Below are 17,274 nucleotides of genomic sequence, written 5' to 3' on the forward strand. Positions count from 1 at the left end.
TATGCAAAGTGAGGAGTCGAAGTATGTGTCAGGTTGTGAGACAGTTATGGTTGAAGAAAGCCTGAATGCGAGTGAAAATAGTGGCTCGATAGGGAATTGCGGTGTACAAGATGGCAATGTGAGCGGTGATCTAAGAAAGAGTGAGAGCAATTATACAGAAAGAGAAAATGGCTTGAATGATAAAACAAATGAGGAATTATTTGTAGGAAGTGAGATCGCTAGGCTGCGCGCAGTGATACAAGATGCGCAGCGGCAATTAGAGCACCTGCAAAACTCTTTCCAGAGTGATTCGGCTAACGTAAATAAACAGCGTGGGCGAGTTTCCGAAATGAAGGAGAGAGTGTTGTATGGTGACTCGTTATTAAGAGGAGTAATAGATGGGAGTTTAACTAAATCGTACTTACCGGGTGCGAAATTTAAGGATGTAAGTGAGAGCATTAGAGTGCAAAAACAGAGGGTGAAAGAAATAACAATTGTGGCTGGTACGAATGAATTGAAAGGTGATAAATTTTTTATGAGAGAGGACTTCAAAGTATTGTTAAAGGTAGCGAAAGAAAAGAGTGACAGAGTTAGAATGGTGAGTCTGTTACCGCGGTATGACAGAGAGGAGTTTAGAAGGAGGGCCATAATCGCAAATGATATTATGCGCAGGTTATGCGGACGGTGTGGTGTGGAATTTGTGGACGTGTGGAATGAGTTTGATGGGCGAAAGGACTTATACAAGATGGATGGACTGCATTTGAATGGACTTGGTGTGCGGAGACTGGAAAAAGTGTTGCTGAATGAAGTGAAAATGGATGTGCAGAACCAGGGAAACTAGAACTACCAAGGAGGGGGGGAAGTGGATATCCAGACATCAGTGAGACAGTTGAGTGTAAAAATGTATATAATGTACCTGAGCCAGCAATAAGGACAAAAAATGGGAATGGGATATTTAGAATAATGCATCAAGATAGGGGTGGGACAAAGGGAACACTGCAATTCATGTATACTAATGCCAGGAGTATTAGGAACAAGAAGGAAGAATTTTTGGCCTTCATTGGCTCTTCCTGGCCACAGGTTATTGGCATTAGTGAAACATGGCTGACGGAAGATGATATAGTTAGTGGGATAGAATGTGTAGGTTATAGTATGTTTAGGAGGGACAGAGAGAATAAAATTGGGGGAGGGGTGTTATTGATGATAGCTGATGAACTGCAGCCAAGGAGAATTGAAGTATTGCAGGATAGTGAAAGGAGCTCATTTGAGGCTATTTGGTGTGAGATTGATACTGGCAGAATAAAATATACAGTTGGGTGCTGCTATAGACCAGGTGATGGAATAGATGGTGGAGATGGTATGCATAAACAAATTGATGAAATGAGTGGAAGGAGGGTAATTATTATGGGGGATTTCAACTATGGTAACACTGATTGGAAGGAGGAGAGGACACATGTGAGGAAGGAAATGGATTTTATTCAATTATTAAGGGATAACTATCTGAAACAGCATGTAATTGAAAATACTAGGGGTGTGAGAGTGCTTGACCTGGTAATAGTATCTGAGAATTTGACTGTAATGAATATGACCATGTTACCACCTATTGGTGAGAGTGATCATAAGGTGAGGTGGGAGGTGGCTAAAGGTGTGAAATTTGTGATTAAGACAGGGTATACGTGGAATTACCGTGCTGGCAAGTATGACAAGCTTAGGAGATTGCTTGGATCAGTGCCATGGCATGTACAACTGCAAGGGCTGGACGTCGATAGAGCATGGGAAGTGATCAAAGAGCATTTACAGGAGGTTATGGCTGATTGTATACCTAAGGTCCGAATAGTGAAACAAGGAGGGGTTAAATGGATGAATAACACCATTAAGCTTGAGCTGCAAAAAAAGAAACAACTATGGAGGGAATTTAAAGAAAGGGGTGACCTGCAGGCACACGAACGGTATAAAGTACAGGCTAGAAGGGTAACGAGTGTGGTAAAAACAGCAAAAGCCGATTATGAAAGGAAACTAGCTATGCAAGGAAAAGAGAATCCCAAACAGTTTTTTCAATATGCTGCAAGCAAGAAAAAAACTGTACATGGCAAAATGATTTTAAGGAATGACGATGGTAAAGAGTTCACTGAACCAGTCGATATAGTGGAGTTACTGAGCGCAGCACTTTGCAAAAGTATATCATCCAGGTGGTGACGTTGAAAAAATGAAGGAACCATTAGTTTGTATGGGAATTGTGATGAATGAAGTGGAGGTGAATAGTCTATTACAGAACCTTAATGTGAATACATCTGTGGGATTGGATGGTATACCAGCACGGGTCTTGCATGAAGCGGCTAATGAATTATCAGTGCCCTTGACCATGTTGTTTAATCTGAGTCTCAGGTCTGGCTTAGTCCCGAAGGCGTGGAAAGAGGGGAAAATAGTTCCACTGCATAAAGGAGGATCCAAGACTATGGTTGCAAATTACCGACCGATCAGCATATCAGGAGTTGTTGTCAAGGTCTTGGAGAAAGTAGTCAAGGGAAAAATACAGGAATGGATTGATGAAAATGAGATACTGTACAGAGGACAGCATGGCTTTGTGAAGGGTAGATTATGCCTCAGTAACTTGCTCAAGTTTTATAACAAGGTGACGGCTGAACTGCATAAGGGAAATGGGTTTACAGTGATACTCCTGGACCTGGCAAAGGCGTTTGACAGGATACCACATGGAATTCTAATCCGTAAACTACAACATATGGGAATGGATATAGGGTTGGTGAGATGGATAGCTGGGTGGTTGATGGAGAGATATCAAAGAGTAGTTTATTCAGGAGTAGAGTCCAAAAAACGGCCTGTGACTAGTGGTGTGCCACAGGGTTCTGTTCTTGGACCACTGCTGTTTAATCTGTTCATTAACGATATAGGGAAGGGTCTAAGTGGATCAGTTCATTTGTTTGCTGATGATGCAAAGTTGGGTAGGGCGATAGTGAATGCAGAAGATGTCAAAGTCTTGCAAGATGACTTAGATAGATTGGAGTTCTGGACTAAGGAGAATGGATGTCAATTTAATGTGACAAAATGTAAGGTTATGCATTTCGGAGTGAAAAGATTAGCAGCAGTATACCACATTGGTGGAACTGTACTCCAAGAGATTGATGAGGCTAGGGACTTGGGAGTGTTGGTGGATAGGGAGATGAAGTTTAGGGGGCACATTGCGAAAGTAGCTAAATCAGCTCATCAACTCACTTGGTTGTTGAAAAATACCTTGACGAGCAGAGAAAAACAAGTTATTGTACCTCTGTACCGAGCCCTGATAAGACCTCATCTCGACTACTGTGCCCAGATTTGGTCACCTCGGTTCCTTCTTGATGGGGAGGAGGTTGAGAGGATCCAGAGGCGAGTGACTAAGATGATAGCAGGTCTATGGAATGAACCATATGAGAACAGGTTGAAGATTTGTGGGTTGCAGAAACTAGTTGATAGGCGAAAAAGGGGGAGATATGATTGAGACATTCAAATTGCTAAAAGGATTCTATAGGATTAATTCAGATGATATTTTTGAGATCAGGACTGGTGGTGGGAGAACTAGGGGACACCCATGGAAGCTGGGCAAGAGTGTGGTTAGCACGGGTGTTAGAGCTGGGTTCTTTACTTTTAGAGTGGTAAATGAGTGGAATAAGCTGCCAGAGTCTGTTGTGGGTGCTATGACAGTGAGCGAGTTCAAGGCAAGGTATGATAGATACTGTGAGAATGTTGAACAGCTGTGTGAACATGATGCTTAGGGCCTCCCTCGATGAGTCTAAGGACTCCTGGAGTAGCCCGTGGTAATAATAATAATAATAATAATAATAGTATTTCACTGGAAGCAAATGCATAATCATCACTATTTGCTAAAACATGTGGCTCTTCCAGAGAGAGAGATGCTGGCCAGAAATATTTACCATTAATTTGGCAATGCTTACTTTTCTTTCAATGAACATCTACAATTCTTCTGCTCCAGCATTTTATGAATTTTAAGATGCTATTTCATTTGAAATAGCAACATGAAAGTCAAAGAATATATGAATTTATTTTTAGAGAAATTAACTAACCAAAAAAAAAAAAAAACCTATTTCTTTCAACAAAATTAAATAAATTCATTTATAGGAAGTTTTCCAAATATTAAATAAGATGGAATAAGTGGTCAGTTTATACTGTTAATAGATAAACGAATACATTATTGCATCAGTTATACAAATATGAAATTTTAAACTGAAATTACCGGAGAAGGGAGAGTGGAATATCTAGGTTGCCTGAGATGGGATACACTGGGATAAATTGGCAAAGGACACTGCAAACGAGAATCATTTCTTTGTTGACTTTTTCTCCTCAAACTATTATAGCCTTTCACCAAATTTGGAAGACTACTACGATGAATGTCTGAAAATGCATTGAATTAACACCACATAAATGAATTAATATAGGTATGTATGTATGTATGTTTAAAAAAAAGCATTTTAAACTAAAACTACATTAATGAAGTAAAAATGTTCTTATTATCATATGCCATTGCATTTTCAAAATCACATCAACTGAGCAGCTATGTGTTCTATATAACAATATTCAATGTTTATTCATAATACTGTCAATTTCCTTCAATGATAAAAAAAAAAAGTCAAACAGCTTCATATTATCTTGAAACAACCTGTTTTTAAATAAATAATTGAACATTTGAGAACCTTTGCAGAGTAGAAAATTTAACTTTTATGCAAGACAATGTCCTTTACTCTTGTACTAACAATTAACTGTGAAAAGTTAAGCAATTGTCTGTAAGTCACTTTTGTTTCAAAAATAGTGTTAACTAGTTTTATAATGAGAAGAGGCCTTCATAGTCCTTTAATTCAAGCATAATTGATTCCTTATATTAAAACATGACATAATAATAAAGTATCAATGGTTTCTAGAATTGCATATTTCCTTAAATAGTCATGAATACATTTAAGATACTTCCTTTATTACTAAGCATAAAAACAAAATGGTCAATTCTTACTATGGCAAGCACAGTTATAGAGAAGTGATGCATGCTAACAAATTACTGAAAGATCCAAATCAATGCCCAATAGCATGTATCAGCATGCTATTTTAAAAGGTATTCATATAGCCCATTCTGCTACAATCAACTATTCCTTTGGTCCCTACAAGTTTGCTATAGCAAGTGCTGACTATGTCTCGTCCATGCTATGTATTTTAAGTACAGTCTGTATCCATGTGTATTTATATAATGGCTGTTTTTTTTTCCCTAAGGGGAAAAAAGTTTCCTTTTTTTTTTAATTTAAAGAAAATATTTTAATGTTTCTGGAAGTTTTTTCATTTGGTTAGACTATAAATTAAAGATGCCAAGAAATTACATTCTTGGTTTAATCCCTTATCCAAGTGTAAGCAACAAAATTTGCACCTGAAGTAATTTCAGGACTGGCAACTTGTATATAGAGGCTAATGACTTCACATCACTTGCCTTAGTATCCTATTATCCAAAGCACATATCCTTATGGACATGTATGATGGGAAAGGTCACTATGCAGACTGGTTTCGACCTTTATTGAGGTCTCATCAGTGATACCAAGTCCTTATAGTCCTTATAAGGACTGGCTTAAAGGGGCGAAGCAAGAATGCTTTTCATATTCCCCGTTATCTGTAGCGGACAGTGTAGGGATAAGGTTATTGAGCTATTATTAAAGCTCTGATCATGGCAGGAGGGTAACAGCAATAGCCGAGCCTCAGTTAGAGCTTCATTAGCTACAGCATTGCTATCCATTACCCTCCAAGGGTATTGGATTGAATGAATCAATCACCGCATCGCCCAGTTCAAGTGATACCAAGGTTGAAGTAATGCAGAAGTCATATTTCCACATACATGTAGCCAAAAGGTGTCACACTTTATTATTAAATACTCTGATTTAGAGATAGATGTCGAAAGTTTTTCCACTTGGTTATATTATAAATTAAATATGCCAAGATCCTTCTTCAAATCCAACTGTTTTCCCAACATCCCAAGTCATCCTCTTCTCTTCATGTCTACATATGCATTCACATACTCTTGGAGCATCAACCTTTCTCATGCTGTGTTCCCCTGTCTGCTCTGAGTCTCCCAGTTTCCCTGCTTGTCTTGCACACTTGTTCTCTCATTCTCTACACTCATGCTACCCACTTCTTCATTCATAAGCACCACTTCAATCTCCCCTTCCTTACTTTCCCACTCTTTCACACCGCTTCTTACTTGCTTAGATTCATTCTCTGCACTAATTACTCTCCCTTCCAGCAGCAGTCTTTCCAAATGACTCACACCAAAACCATTCAAATGCAGTCCATCACTCTTATACAGTTCAATTCTTCCTTCAAACTCATTCCACACATTAACAAACTGCACTCCTTTCTCTTCAACACATTTCTGCTAACAACCTCATCTCATCACCATTATATCTGGACAACATACTGACTACCTTTTCTATCACATTATTAAATCATTTTTTTTTATTTTTTATATATAATTTTAAATACAACTTTAATAGTGAATGAGTATTCATTTAATCTCAATAGTCAGATTAAACTGAGATTTTATTAATACTGTAAAAATGTAAAGGTTTGGATCCTTTCTCTCTATTATTTTAATGTTTAAGAGATATCATATCAAAGGATTTAATCCTCTCTCAAGTTAGTGGAATTTTAGTATAAAAATCTGTGGATCCAAACCTGATTTAATGTGAGGGAAAGTATGAGACACACATATGGTAGTATTAATTCTTTAATATTAATGCACAGTGATACTACAACATGCATATATATTATTATTATTATATGGGCACCTCCAAATCTCAAGACTCATAGTGGGAGACCCAATCTATCATACCTCTCCTTGAACACATCAACAGACAAAGCACTCACAAGTGACTCTGGCAACCCATTCCACTCATTCACAACTCTCCAAGCAAAAACTCTAGTCCTCACATTCCCTGCTAACCACACCTTTATTCAACTTCCAGGGATGACCACCCCCTCGTTCTGGTCCCTCTAGCCGAGTGCTCAAATATTATTTCCCCTGCATTAATCCTATAAAACCCTTTAAGCAACTTAAATGTTTCTCTCATATCCCCTCTTTTTCTCCTATCAAACAACTTCATTTGGTTAAACAACAAAATTCACACATCATCAATCTATTCTCATAGGGAACATTCCACAGAACACTTACCATCTTGGTCACTCCTCTCTGATTCTTCTCCGCTGCTTCCTCATCTCCAAGAAACCTAGGAGACCAGATCTGCCCACCCCCCCCCCCCCCCACCCCCCCCCCCCCCCACCCCCCCCCCCCCCCACCCCCCCCCCCCCCCACCCCCCCCCCCCCCCACCCCCCCCCCCCCCCACCCCCCCCCCCCCCCACCCCCCCCCCCCCCCACCCCCCCCCCCCCCCACCCCCCCCCCCCCCCACCCCCCCCCCCCCCCACCCCCCCCCCCCCCCACCCCCCCCCCCCCCCACCCCCCCCCCCCCCCACCCCCCCCCCCCCCCACCCCCCCCCCCCCCCACCCCCCCCCCCCCCCACCCCCCCCCCCCCCCACCCCCCCCCCCCCCCACCCCCCCCCCCCCCCACCCCCCCCCCCCCCCACCCCCCCCCCCCCCCACCCCCCCCCCCCCCCACCCCCCCCCCCCCCCACCCCCCCCCCCCCCCACCCCCCCCCCCCCCCACCCCCCCCCCCCCCCACCCCCCCCCCCCCCCACCCCCCCCCCCCCCCACCCCCCCCCCCCCCCACCCCCCCCCCCCCCCAAATGATCTGTGACAAACTGTTCTTGTGCTCTGAAGATGCTGGATATAATACTAGAGAAATATCAGCTAATAAGTTAATAAATATTAATTATTTTACAGATTAATTTGGAGAGAAAATTATTGATCGGAAGTTAGTAATGGTGTAACTTTTTCATGTAGTACTATCATAATTATCCTGTACACCCCCTGAGGGGACATATCAGGAATTTGATGATGATGAAATTAGCAATATTCTCTTGAAAAATATCACCAGTTTCCCAACCTCTAGTACGCTGATGGTTGTTTGTAGAAGTAACCATTTCTATAATCTTTCTATATTTTTACAATGATGATTGTATATTAATAAGTTCTTTTTATTAACCAATATCACATTATAATGTTTCACTAACTATAAAATATATCATTTGCCTCAACAATCAATTATCTGTCAGATAATTTTCATTTCAAGCATATTTTTGATATCAAATTTAAATATATTGTAATCATTTTTAATTTTAACCACAATGAAAGTAATTACTTTATCCCATTAACTATTTGACAATTTTGACAATCCATGAGAGGATCACTTACCTTACCCTAGGACCAGGTATTTTACTAGGTCTGTGTAGTGTTGACTTTGAGGGGGTATCACTTTTACTGGGTGACATTTGTCTTGTATGGCCTTGGTCTTCTTCTGGACAACAAACTGCAGATACAGGAGATCGAGGATCCTGGACGGACTCAGGAGACAATAAATTTTGGGAATGTGGAGCTGGAGAAGAATTTCGTCTTGAATTACAACTTTGAGGAGGAGTCAAGAGAGATCCTTTTTGAGCAGGCTGCTTCACAGCTAATTCTTTATGACTAGATGGAATAGGGACTGAACCTCTTCGAGAAGAGTTTGGTTCTCTTGGAAATGGTCCAGATGGAGATTGCTTATATGAAGAATGTGGCTTATGCAAAGAAAGTACTGGAGGAGGCTGTTTATGAGTAGAAGATACTGATTCTCTTGGAGATAATGCTGTAGATGCTTTGTTCTGAGAAAAGGATAAAGTCGAATCTCTATGAGGAGACAGTACAGGAGTTGAGGGTTTTTTAGGTGAAGGTGCTGAAATTGACTCCCTCTGAGGAGAAAGTCTTGAAACATTCGATTTTAAGGGGGAAAAAACTGATTCATTTGGAGAAAATCCAGGGGACAGAGATTTTTGCGAAGTTGAGGCTAAAGCCAATTCCTTATGTGATAAATCATGAATAACAGTTTTATTTAGAGGATGAAATAAAGTTAAATCCTTCTGAGAGGGTGCCCCTCCAGTATGTAATTTCTGCAATGGAACTATTTCTTTTTTTGGTAGAAATGACTTTTGGTAAGTTAATGTACTAGAAGGTTGACCTGTATCTTTCCGAGAATGAGCTGATAATTCCCTGTTTGTTGAAACAGGCAGTGATTCTCTTCGAGTCTATAAAAGTCATAAACAAAATCAGTAATTTTAAAAAATTATATAAAGTACAGTACAGAAAATATTTTGCATATATTTTCCCCTTTAAGCTACTTCACATGTTTTAATGAAGTTTTGAATAAAGCAGAAGAATTACACAGGCCAATGTGAGTGAATAATACTCATAAAAGTGGCTGGTTTATTTTTATGTTACTCTGTTATTCAATACTGGTAATGGTAATCTAATTCATTTGTCAACATTTTTAATGATAAGCAAATTTTGTTTAAATACTAATCTAGGTTTTTTTTACCCTAATACCATTTGTACACCTAAGCAACTAATTAATATTTACTATACAAATAATAACACATAAAATAACCTTGAAATTTTAATCCTCTCAAACTACTCCATAAAGCCAGACATAAACTGACCACTGTATTAAAATGGAAACGGAATGACACTTAATCACCAGAGTTCCTATAAATTTGCAATTGTTCAAGTAACTATATGAAACTTTTCAATACTAGCCAAACCCGAACAAGTGTCTTGATACCATTGAAATCATTTTCCTTCCTGGCATCTCATCTGTTCATTCTCTGTGATTAATCTAGAAGACAATCTGCTATGGTAGATCTATTTTTCAGGAATGTAGCTACCTTAAGATTAAAATCTTTAGTTTCTAATTTCCAAAGTAAAAACTCTCAGATTTTCATTCTTGATGTTACTTAGAAATAATAAGGATTAATGGCCTGATCTAACTCGAATATCTTGACCATTCAAAGATATCTGTTTTCTTAAAAGATATACATACAATTGCCAACGTTTCCTTTTTAATAGTTGAGTACCTCATTTCTGAGCTACTCAGGAAAGTTATTAGTTTTAATTCATCTCATCTCATCCTTCTTGTTCCACAAATGCAGCAATACAATCTTGAATAAAAAGGTTTATTCAAACTAGTTAAACCGTTTAGCATGCCAACAAGTTCCTGACTTGTCTTACTGTTTTGGGGACACTAAACAAGCTACTGCCCTAGCATTTGATCCATCTGGTTTTATCCCATCCCTACTTATCACATAACCAAGATATACAACCACTTCTAAAAAAAGAAATTACATTTTGAAGTTTTCAGTTTTAGGTTGTCATCATATGTTCTGCCTCCCATACAGGTAAAATATGCATTAAGTCCAAGATGCTTTTTAAGTGGATCAGATTCTGAGTGTAATAGGAAGAAATAGCAGTATCTTGTATGAAAAGTGAAAGGGGAGCAAATTTATTATGGATATGTAGGCCATCCTACTATGATCATAATGGGTTTATAGGATTGTCCTGTACTTATTATCAAATACAATCAACTTTAACTATACCAAAGCACTATCATAACAAATTACTAAGAAGCCTGATCAGAGCCAAAAAGCACAGTGCTATGCTAAAGAAAATTCACTATAGCAAACTATTCATGTGGTCCCTGCATGTTCTCTATAGTGAGTCTCAATAGTGACTCTCACTATAGAGAGTCACTATTGAGAATTTTACTATCTAGAATAAACCCGTGAACTCTATAGTGACTAAAGAATTAAATTAATTTTCCTTAATTGTATCAGACCATCAAGTAGTTCACTTTAAGACTCTAAAAAACTTATTTGTGCCATGGTCCTACAGAAGGTTCTACCAAGGTAGAAGTGAAGGAATTTTTTGATGCTTTAGAGAAAGCAACTGATACAATGAAAAAGTCAGTCCTTGTTAGAGATCTAAATAGAGTAGGAAATGATTATCAGACATACAGAAATATGTGGAAAAATTTGGAGAAAAGAGCAAAGCTAATAATAATGGCAAATACTTCTTTTAGAGGAGCAAACTACATTAGAATTCTAAATTACAGCCTAAAAAAAAAGTTTAAATTTTTTGTTGATCAATGGCATTAGCAATTTAAGCATAAGCTGTATGTTATTCTGATGATGTTCTAATAAATGAAAGAATCAAGACTTGTGGAATCAGTGGCACTCAGTATTTAATCTTGGAGGGGGCTGAGCACTCAAGATTTAATCTTGGGGGGGGGGGGGGGTGAGTAGGCGATTTGAGAATACACACTACGCATTGCATACGAGCTGTGACTGAGCATCTGCAGTGATCGCCAATACATGATATCCGTGATCTCCTCTGGCTCGGGCAAATGAAGTAGTGCCTGAGCACTACTTCATTTGCCTTCCATTCACAGCAGCCAGGATTCCCGAGAGCTACAGGGTATTCCCACCTTATGTGACCGCTAACTCATAAGTAGCATAGAAATAGAAGACACAACACAACATAAATTTTAAAAAAAAATTAATTTCCAAAAGATTTTTGGAAATTTTCCTAGTGTTTTTTTTCCTTTTCCTTTTTTTTTTAGGGGGGGAAGGGACCTTGCCCCCCACCCCCTCCCTGGGTGTGCCAATATGTGGAACAATTAGGATTTGAACACCTGAAGAATGGAAGTTACTCAGTGAATAATCTAAATATATAGTAAGATTTTTTACTGAGCTGGAAAGTATGTTATCCTTGACAAAGAATCTTGCTTTTAATCGTTAATTTTATCTATGTGTAAATTTTTTTTTTAGTCACACCCAGGAAATGTAAATTATAATAAATTAGTACTGTAATCAGAACTAATATACTGCAGATTTACGAATGGTTTGAGCAGGTACCATGACTCAGCTAACCATGCAAATAAGTGTTCCTATCATGAAAAAGCTTAATACAAAAGAGGGAGTTTGCTGTGCACATTCCTTTTCCAGGAACCCTTTTACTAATATAGCAATTACTAAGCATCTATAGCTCAGTTAGTAATGGCAATGATCTTTGTTAGGAAGACCTAGGTGAGAATTCTGTTTAGGACATAAGTAAGGGCTTTTCAACTGAAAGTGAGTTAGCTGGGTCTAATAAGGAGGTGAGAGCTTTTTTTTCTTCCTTAAAACTTGTGTGTGTGTGTGGGGGGGTGTCATCCCACAAAATGAGAACAACCAGCCAGAAGAACACAGACATTAACATAATAATATATTAGCCTCATAGCCTTAGTGGCTAAATCCACTAAGGCTCTGAGGTGCAAACTTGACTTACCTGCTTGTTTGCTTACTTGGTAAAAAGGATTAAAACCAAGTTTATAAAATTGCTTGGTATCTTTAACGGTCTTTTCTCATATTCTGGGTAGGATGTTCTGTTGAAAAGAGACTGCAGGAAGATCAGTCTCCCACCCTCTATAAAAATCCCATATTTCTAGTCTAGCTCGCAGTGGAGTCAACACTGACCAAAGAATCCTCTGGTCTATGATCAGGCCTTTTAAATAGATGCCATTTAAATTTTATTCAAAGAAAGTACTAAAGTGCTTCTACATCACTCCACTTGACATGTAATGATTGTGTTTTCCTACCAAAAATTTGGAAAAGTTTTATCCTTATTAGTTATAAGCATTGTTTTTTTTTTGTGTATTTTTTCCCTGTATATGCATCAATTTCATATCTACTGTATTGCAAACACATTAGCATGAAGCTTGTTTTTCACTTATAAAATCCATTATTGATCTAACTTTTGAATTGTCAGTCACACTAAAGATGATCTATATATTTTAGTTCAAAGTATTTGGCCATTTAAATTAGTAATAAACTTTTTTGTGTCTACATGTTCATAGAGTATAGATCTATACCATTAGTACCACTTAGGATGTCTTATAGGATGAAACCGTGCCACCCTCATATGAGAATGGTCTTTAAAGAGGTCTTTTCTTCTTCAAAGGGCATCATCACTGTCACTAACAAAATTATGGAGACTAATAATGAATTACAAAAAAAATCTTTACATTCACAAATTTTTGCCCATGAGATTATGAGTTTTGATAAAGCAGTGTCGTTTAATTATAACTGCAGTCCTAATGAGGTGTAGTAAAAGATATTTAAAATCTTAAATGTGCAGCATTAAACAGCACTGCTTTCCATAACAGGAATAAGCATAATCCATCAGCTCTAATGAGATTTATTAATGCTTCACAGCTTTCCTTATACAGGTTTTCCAAAAAAGACTGGTTTCCCTTCAGAGTACTCTGGAGGTGCTTAGAGAGAATAACATGTCCTTTAAGTCCAGGGTGTTCCATCTCATGACACTTAATATAATTTTTAGGCTCCTCATGATGAACAGCTACAGATCAGAATGGCCAATATAGGACAGATCCAAGTGCAAGGGATCTGTTAAACACCAGGGAATACTAATGGGAAAGCTTACCCTTTGCAGAATCCAATAATAATGACAGCTTTCAGACAGGATGGAATGACAAATTCTCCGAGCTCAGTTATTGAGCCTTACTAGACTGCAAAAATAGTATCAATATATTTGTCATACCAAAGGCTTGGGATGAATACTGCAAAGAAGAAGATGTTAAAACTTTTTCCTGAAGTAAATGTGGAGGAAACAGTACTTCCCATAGCTGTCCCTTTGCTTTGTTATTAAAATATAGTACAACTGAAATAGCCAGAATGAATTAAAAATTCAAACTTGACAAAATGTTGTAAAATCTTGAAGTAAGATTCCCAGTGTATCTTCTAAAGGTATAATGGTGAGTAAAGAAACAGTATTCAAACAATGAACTGATATACCATAAGACAAAGTTCATAATATTTGCTTAGAGCTGTAGCTCAGTGGAAGTAGTGTTTACACTCCTCAGCACTAAACCGCATGAAGGGGGAGAATCACGAGTTTGGTTCTAGTTGCCGACTAGAGAAACTTTTCCCTCAATGAGTCTTTGGACTCCATGGAGTTGTCATGTAATAATAATAATAATATGAAGTGAAGGAGATTTTCCTATATTTCCCTTATATGAAGGAGATTTCCCTATACAAGCAGAAGGAGAGTAATATGAAAAGTTTAACAAGCTTTTAGGTAGGATAGCCAATAAAGTCCTCTACAAATCTTAATGGAATGCCCTCTGATTGAGATAGCCATAATCTAGGCAGATGCCTGTGATAAAACTTTGGTTTCTTCTTGAATTTAGCATCCAAACTAGTGACTTTATCTAGGGGTTTATTCAGTTGACTGATCTGATTTTGAGCAGGTTTCTAGAATTGCAGGATCTTAGGTAAGTGGATGATAAGTGGAATAGTCCTTGAGCATTAAACTTCCTGTAGTATGATTTTCTTATCCTGAACTGTTTTCCTCTTACCTGCACTTAATGATTACATTTTCTTTTTTTACAGAGAGGTTAAAGCTTTAAACTCTGAAAACGTGAGATTAAGAGGTGGATATGTAGCTCTGTATAGAATATGAGCTGCTTCAGCTGAACTTTATTAACCATCCGAACAAGTGAATCTAAGATGAATCTGGACAGATGAATATTATGAGGACCTCTAGCTAGCAAATGAAAGAAATCCATTACTAGTATTATACAGGAAGTTACAGGAAGTGAAGTGAAATACATTACAGGAAGTGAAAATGTGAGAGAATTTGTCCAATGTGATGTGTGTGGAATGTATGCATTCCCGAATGAGTCTGGAGTATGGGTTGAAAGTGATAGTGGTGGGAGAATGTGTAGAAAGTGTATGCAAAGTGAGGAGTCGAAGTATGTGTCAGGTTGTGAGACAGTTATGGTTGAAGAAAGCCTGAATGCGAGTGAAAATAGTGGCTCGATAGGGAATTGCGGTGTACAAGATGGCAATGTGAGCGGTGATCTAAGAAAGAGTGAGAGCAATTATACAGAAAGAGAAAATGGCTTGAATGATAAAACAAATGAGGAATTATTTGTAGGAAGTGAGATCGCTAGGCTGCGCGCAGTGATACAAGATGCGCAGCGGCAATTAGAGCACCTGCAAAACTCTTTCCAGAGTGATTCGGCTAACGTAAATAAACAGCGTGGGCGAGTTTCCGAAATGAAGGAGAGAGTGTTGTATGGTGACTCGTTATTAAGAGGAGTAATAGATGGGAGTTTAACTAAATCGTACTTACCGGGTGCGAAATTTAAGGATGTAAGTGAGAGCATTAGAGTGCAAAAACAGAGGGTGAAAGAAATAACAATTGTGGCTGGTACGAATGAATTGAAAGGTGATAAATTTTTTATGAGAGAGGACTTCAAAGTATTGTTAAAGGTAGCGAAAGAAAAGAGTGACAGAGTTAGAATGGTGAGTCTGTTACCGCGGTATGACAGAGAGGAGTTTAGAAGGAGGGCCATAATCGCAAATGATATTATGCGCAGGTTATGCGGACGGTGTGGTGTGGAATTTGTGGACGTGTGGAATGAGTTTGATGGGCGAAAGGACTTATACAAGATGGATGGACTGCATTTGAATGGACTTGGTGTGCGGAGACTGGAAAAAGTGTTGCTGAATGAAGTGAAAATGGATGTGCAGAACCAGGGAAACTAGAACTACCAAGGAGGGGGGGAAGTGGATATCCAGACATCAGTGAGACAGTTGAGTGTAAAAATGTATATAATGTACCTGAGCCAGCAATAAGGACAAAAAATGGGAATGGGATATTTAGAATAATGCATCAAGATAGGGGTGGGACAAAGGGAACACTGCAATTCATGTATACTAATGCCAGGAGTATTAGGAACAAGAAGGAAGAATTTTTGGCCTTCATTGGCTCTTCCTGGCCACAGGTTATTGGCATTAGTGAAACATGGCTGACGGAAGATGATATAGTTAGTGGGATAGAATGTGTAGGTTATAGTATGTTTAGGAGGGACAGAGAGAATAAAATTGGGGGAGGGGTGTTATTGATGATAGCTGATGAACTGCAGCCAAGGAGAATTGAAGTATTGCAGGATAGTGAAAGGAGCTCATTTGAGGCTATTTGGTGTGAGATTGATACTGGCAGAATAAAATATACAGTTGGGTGCTGCTATAGACCAGGTGATGGAATAGATGGTGGAGATGGTATGCATAAACAAATTGATGAAATGAGTGGAAGGAGGGTAATTATTATGGGGGATTTCAACTATGGTAACACTGATTGGAAGGAGGAGAGGACACATGTGAGGAAGGAAATGGATTTTATTCAATTATTAAGGGATAACTATCTGAAACAGCATGTAATTGAAAATACTAGGGGTGTGAGAGTGCTTGACCTGGTAATAGTATCTGAGAATTTGACTGTAATGAATATGACCATGTTACCACCTATTGGTGAGAGTGATCATAAGGTGAGGTGGGAGGTGGCTAAAGGTGTGAAATTTGTGATTAAGACAGGGTATACGTGGAATTACCGTGCTGGCAAGTATGACAAGCTTAGGAGATTGCTTGGATCAGTGCCATGGCATGTACAACTGCAAGGGCTGGACGTCGATAGAGCATGGGAAGTGATCAAAGAGCATTTACAGGAGGTTATGGCTGATTGTATACCTAAGGTCCGAATAGTGAAACAAGGAGGGGTTAAATGGATGAATAACACCATTAAGCTTGAGCTGCAAAAAAAGAAACAACTATGGAGGGAATTTAAAGAAAGGGGTGACCTGCAGGCACACGAACGGTATAAAGTACAGGCTAGAAGGGTAACGAGTGTGGTAAAAACAGCAAAAGCCGATTATGAAAGGAAACTAGCTATGCAAGGAAAAGAGAATCCCAAACAGTTTTTTCAATATGCTGCAAGCAAGAAAAAAACTGTACATGGCAAAATGATTTTAAGGAATGACGATGGTAAAGAGTTCACTGAACCAGTCGATATAGTGGAGTTACTGAGCGCGCACTTTGCAAAAGTATATCATCCAGGTGGTGACGTTGAAAAAATGAAGGAACCATTAGTTTGTATGGGAATTGTGATGAATGAAGTGGAGGTGAATAGTCTATTACAGAACCTTAATGTGAATACATCTGTGGGATTGGATGGTATACCAGCACGGGTCTTGCATGAAGCGGCTAATGAATTATCAGTGCCCTTGACCATGTTGTTTAATCTGAGTCTCAGGTCTGGCTTAGTCCCGAAGGCGTGGAAAGAGGGGAAAATAGTTCCACTGCATAAAGGAGGATCCAAGACTATGGTTGCAAATTACCGACCGATCAGCATATCAGGAGTTGTTGTCAAGGTCTTGGAGAAAGTAGTCAAGGGAAAAATACAGGAATGGATTGATGAAAATGAGATACTG

The 17,274-nt window shown here is 38.9% G+C and overlaps 1 protein-coding gene across 1 annotated transcript in view; it reads right to left on the reverse strand.

Annotated features, from left to right (window-relative positions):
• Nucleotides 1-8,325: 8,325 nt before the first annotated feature.
• Nucleotides 8,326-17,274, reverse strand: part of LOC150100232 (uncharacterized) — a 160,907-nt gene continuing 151,958 nt past the window's right edge. The window contains exon 9 of the mRNA XM_090402885.1: nt 8,326-9,196. Within this exon, the coding sequence (XP_090259011.1) occupies nt 8,327-9,196 (870 nt within the window). The 3' untranslated portion in view covers nt 8,326. The remainder of the gene's footprint in view (nt 9,197-17,274) is intronic.

The sequence above is a fragment of the Typopeltis vanoorti genome, chromosome 13 (assembly GCF_054136105.1).
Source record: "Typopeltis vanoorti isolate ZY-2024b chromosome 13, IOZ_Tvanoo_1.0, whole genome shotgun sequence".
NCBI lineage: Eukaryota > Metazoa > Arthropoda > Arachnida > Uropygi > Thelyphonidae > Typopeltis > Typopeltis vanoorti.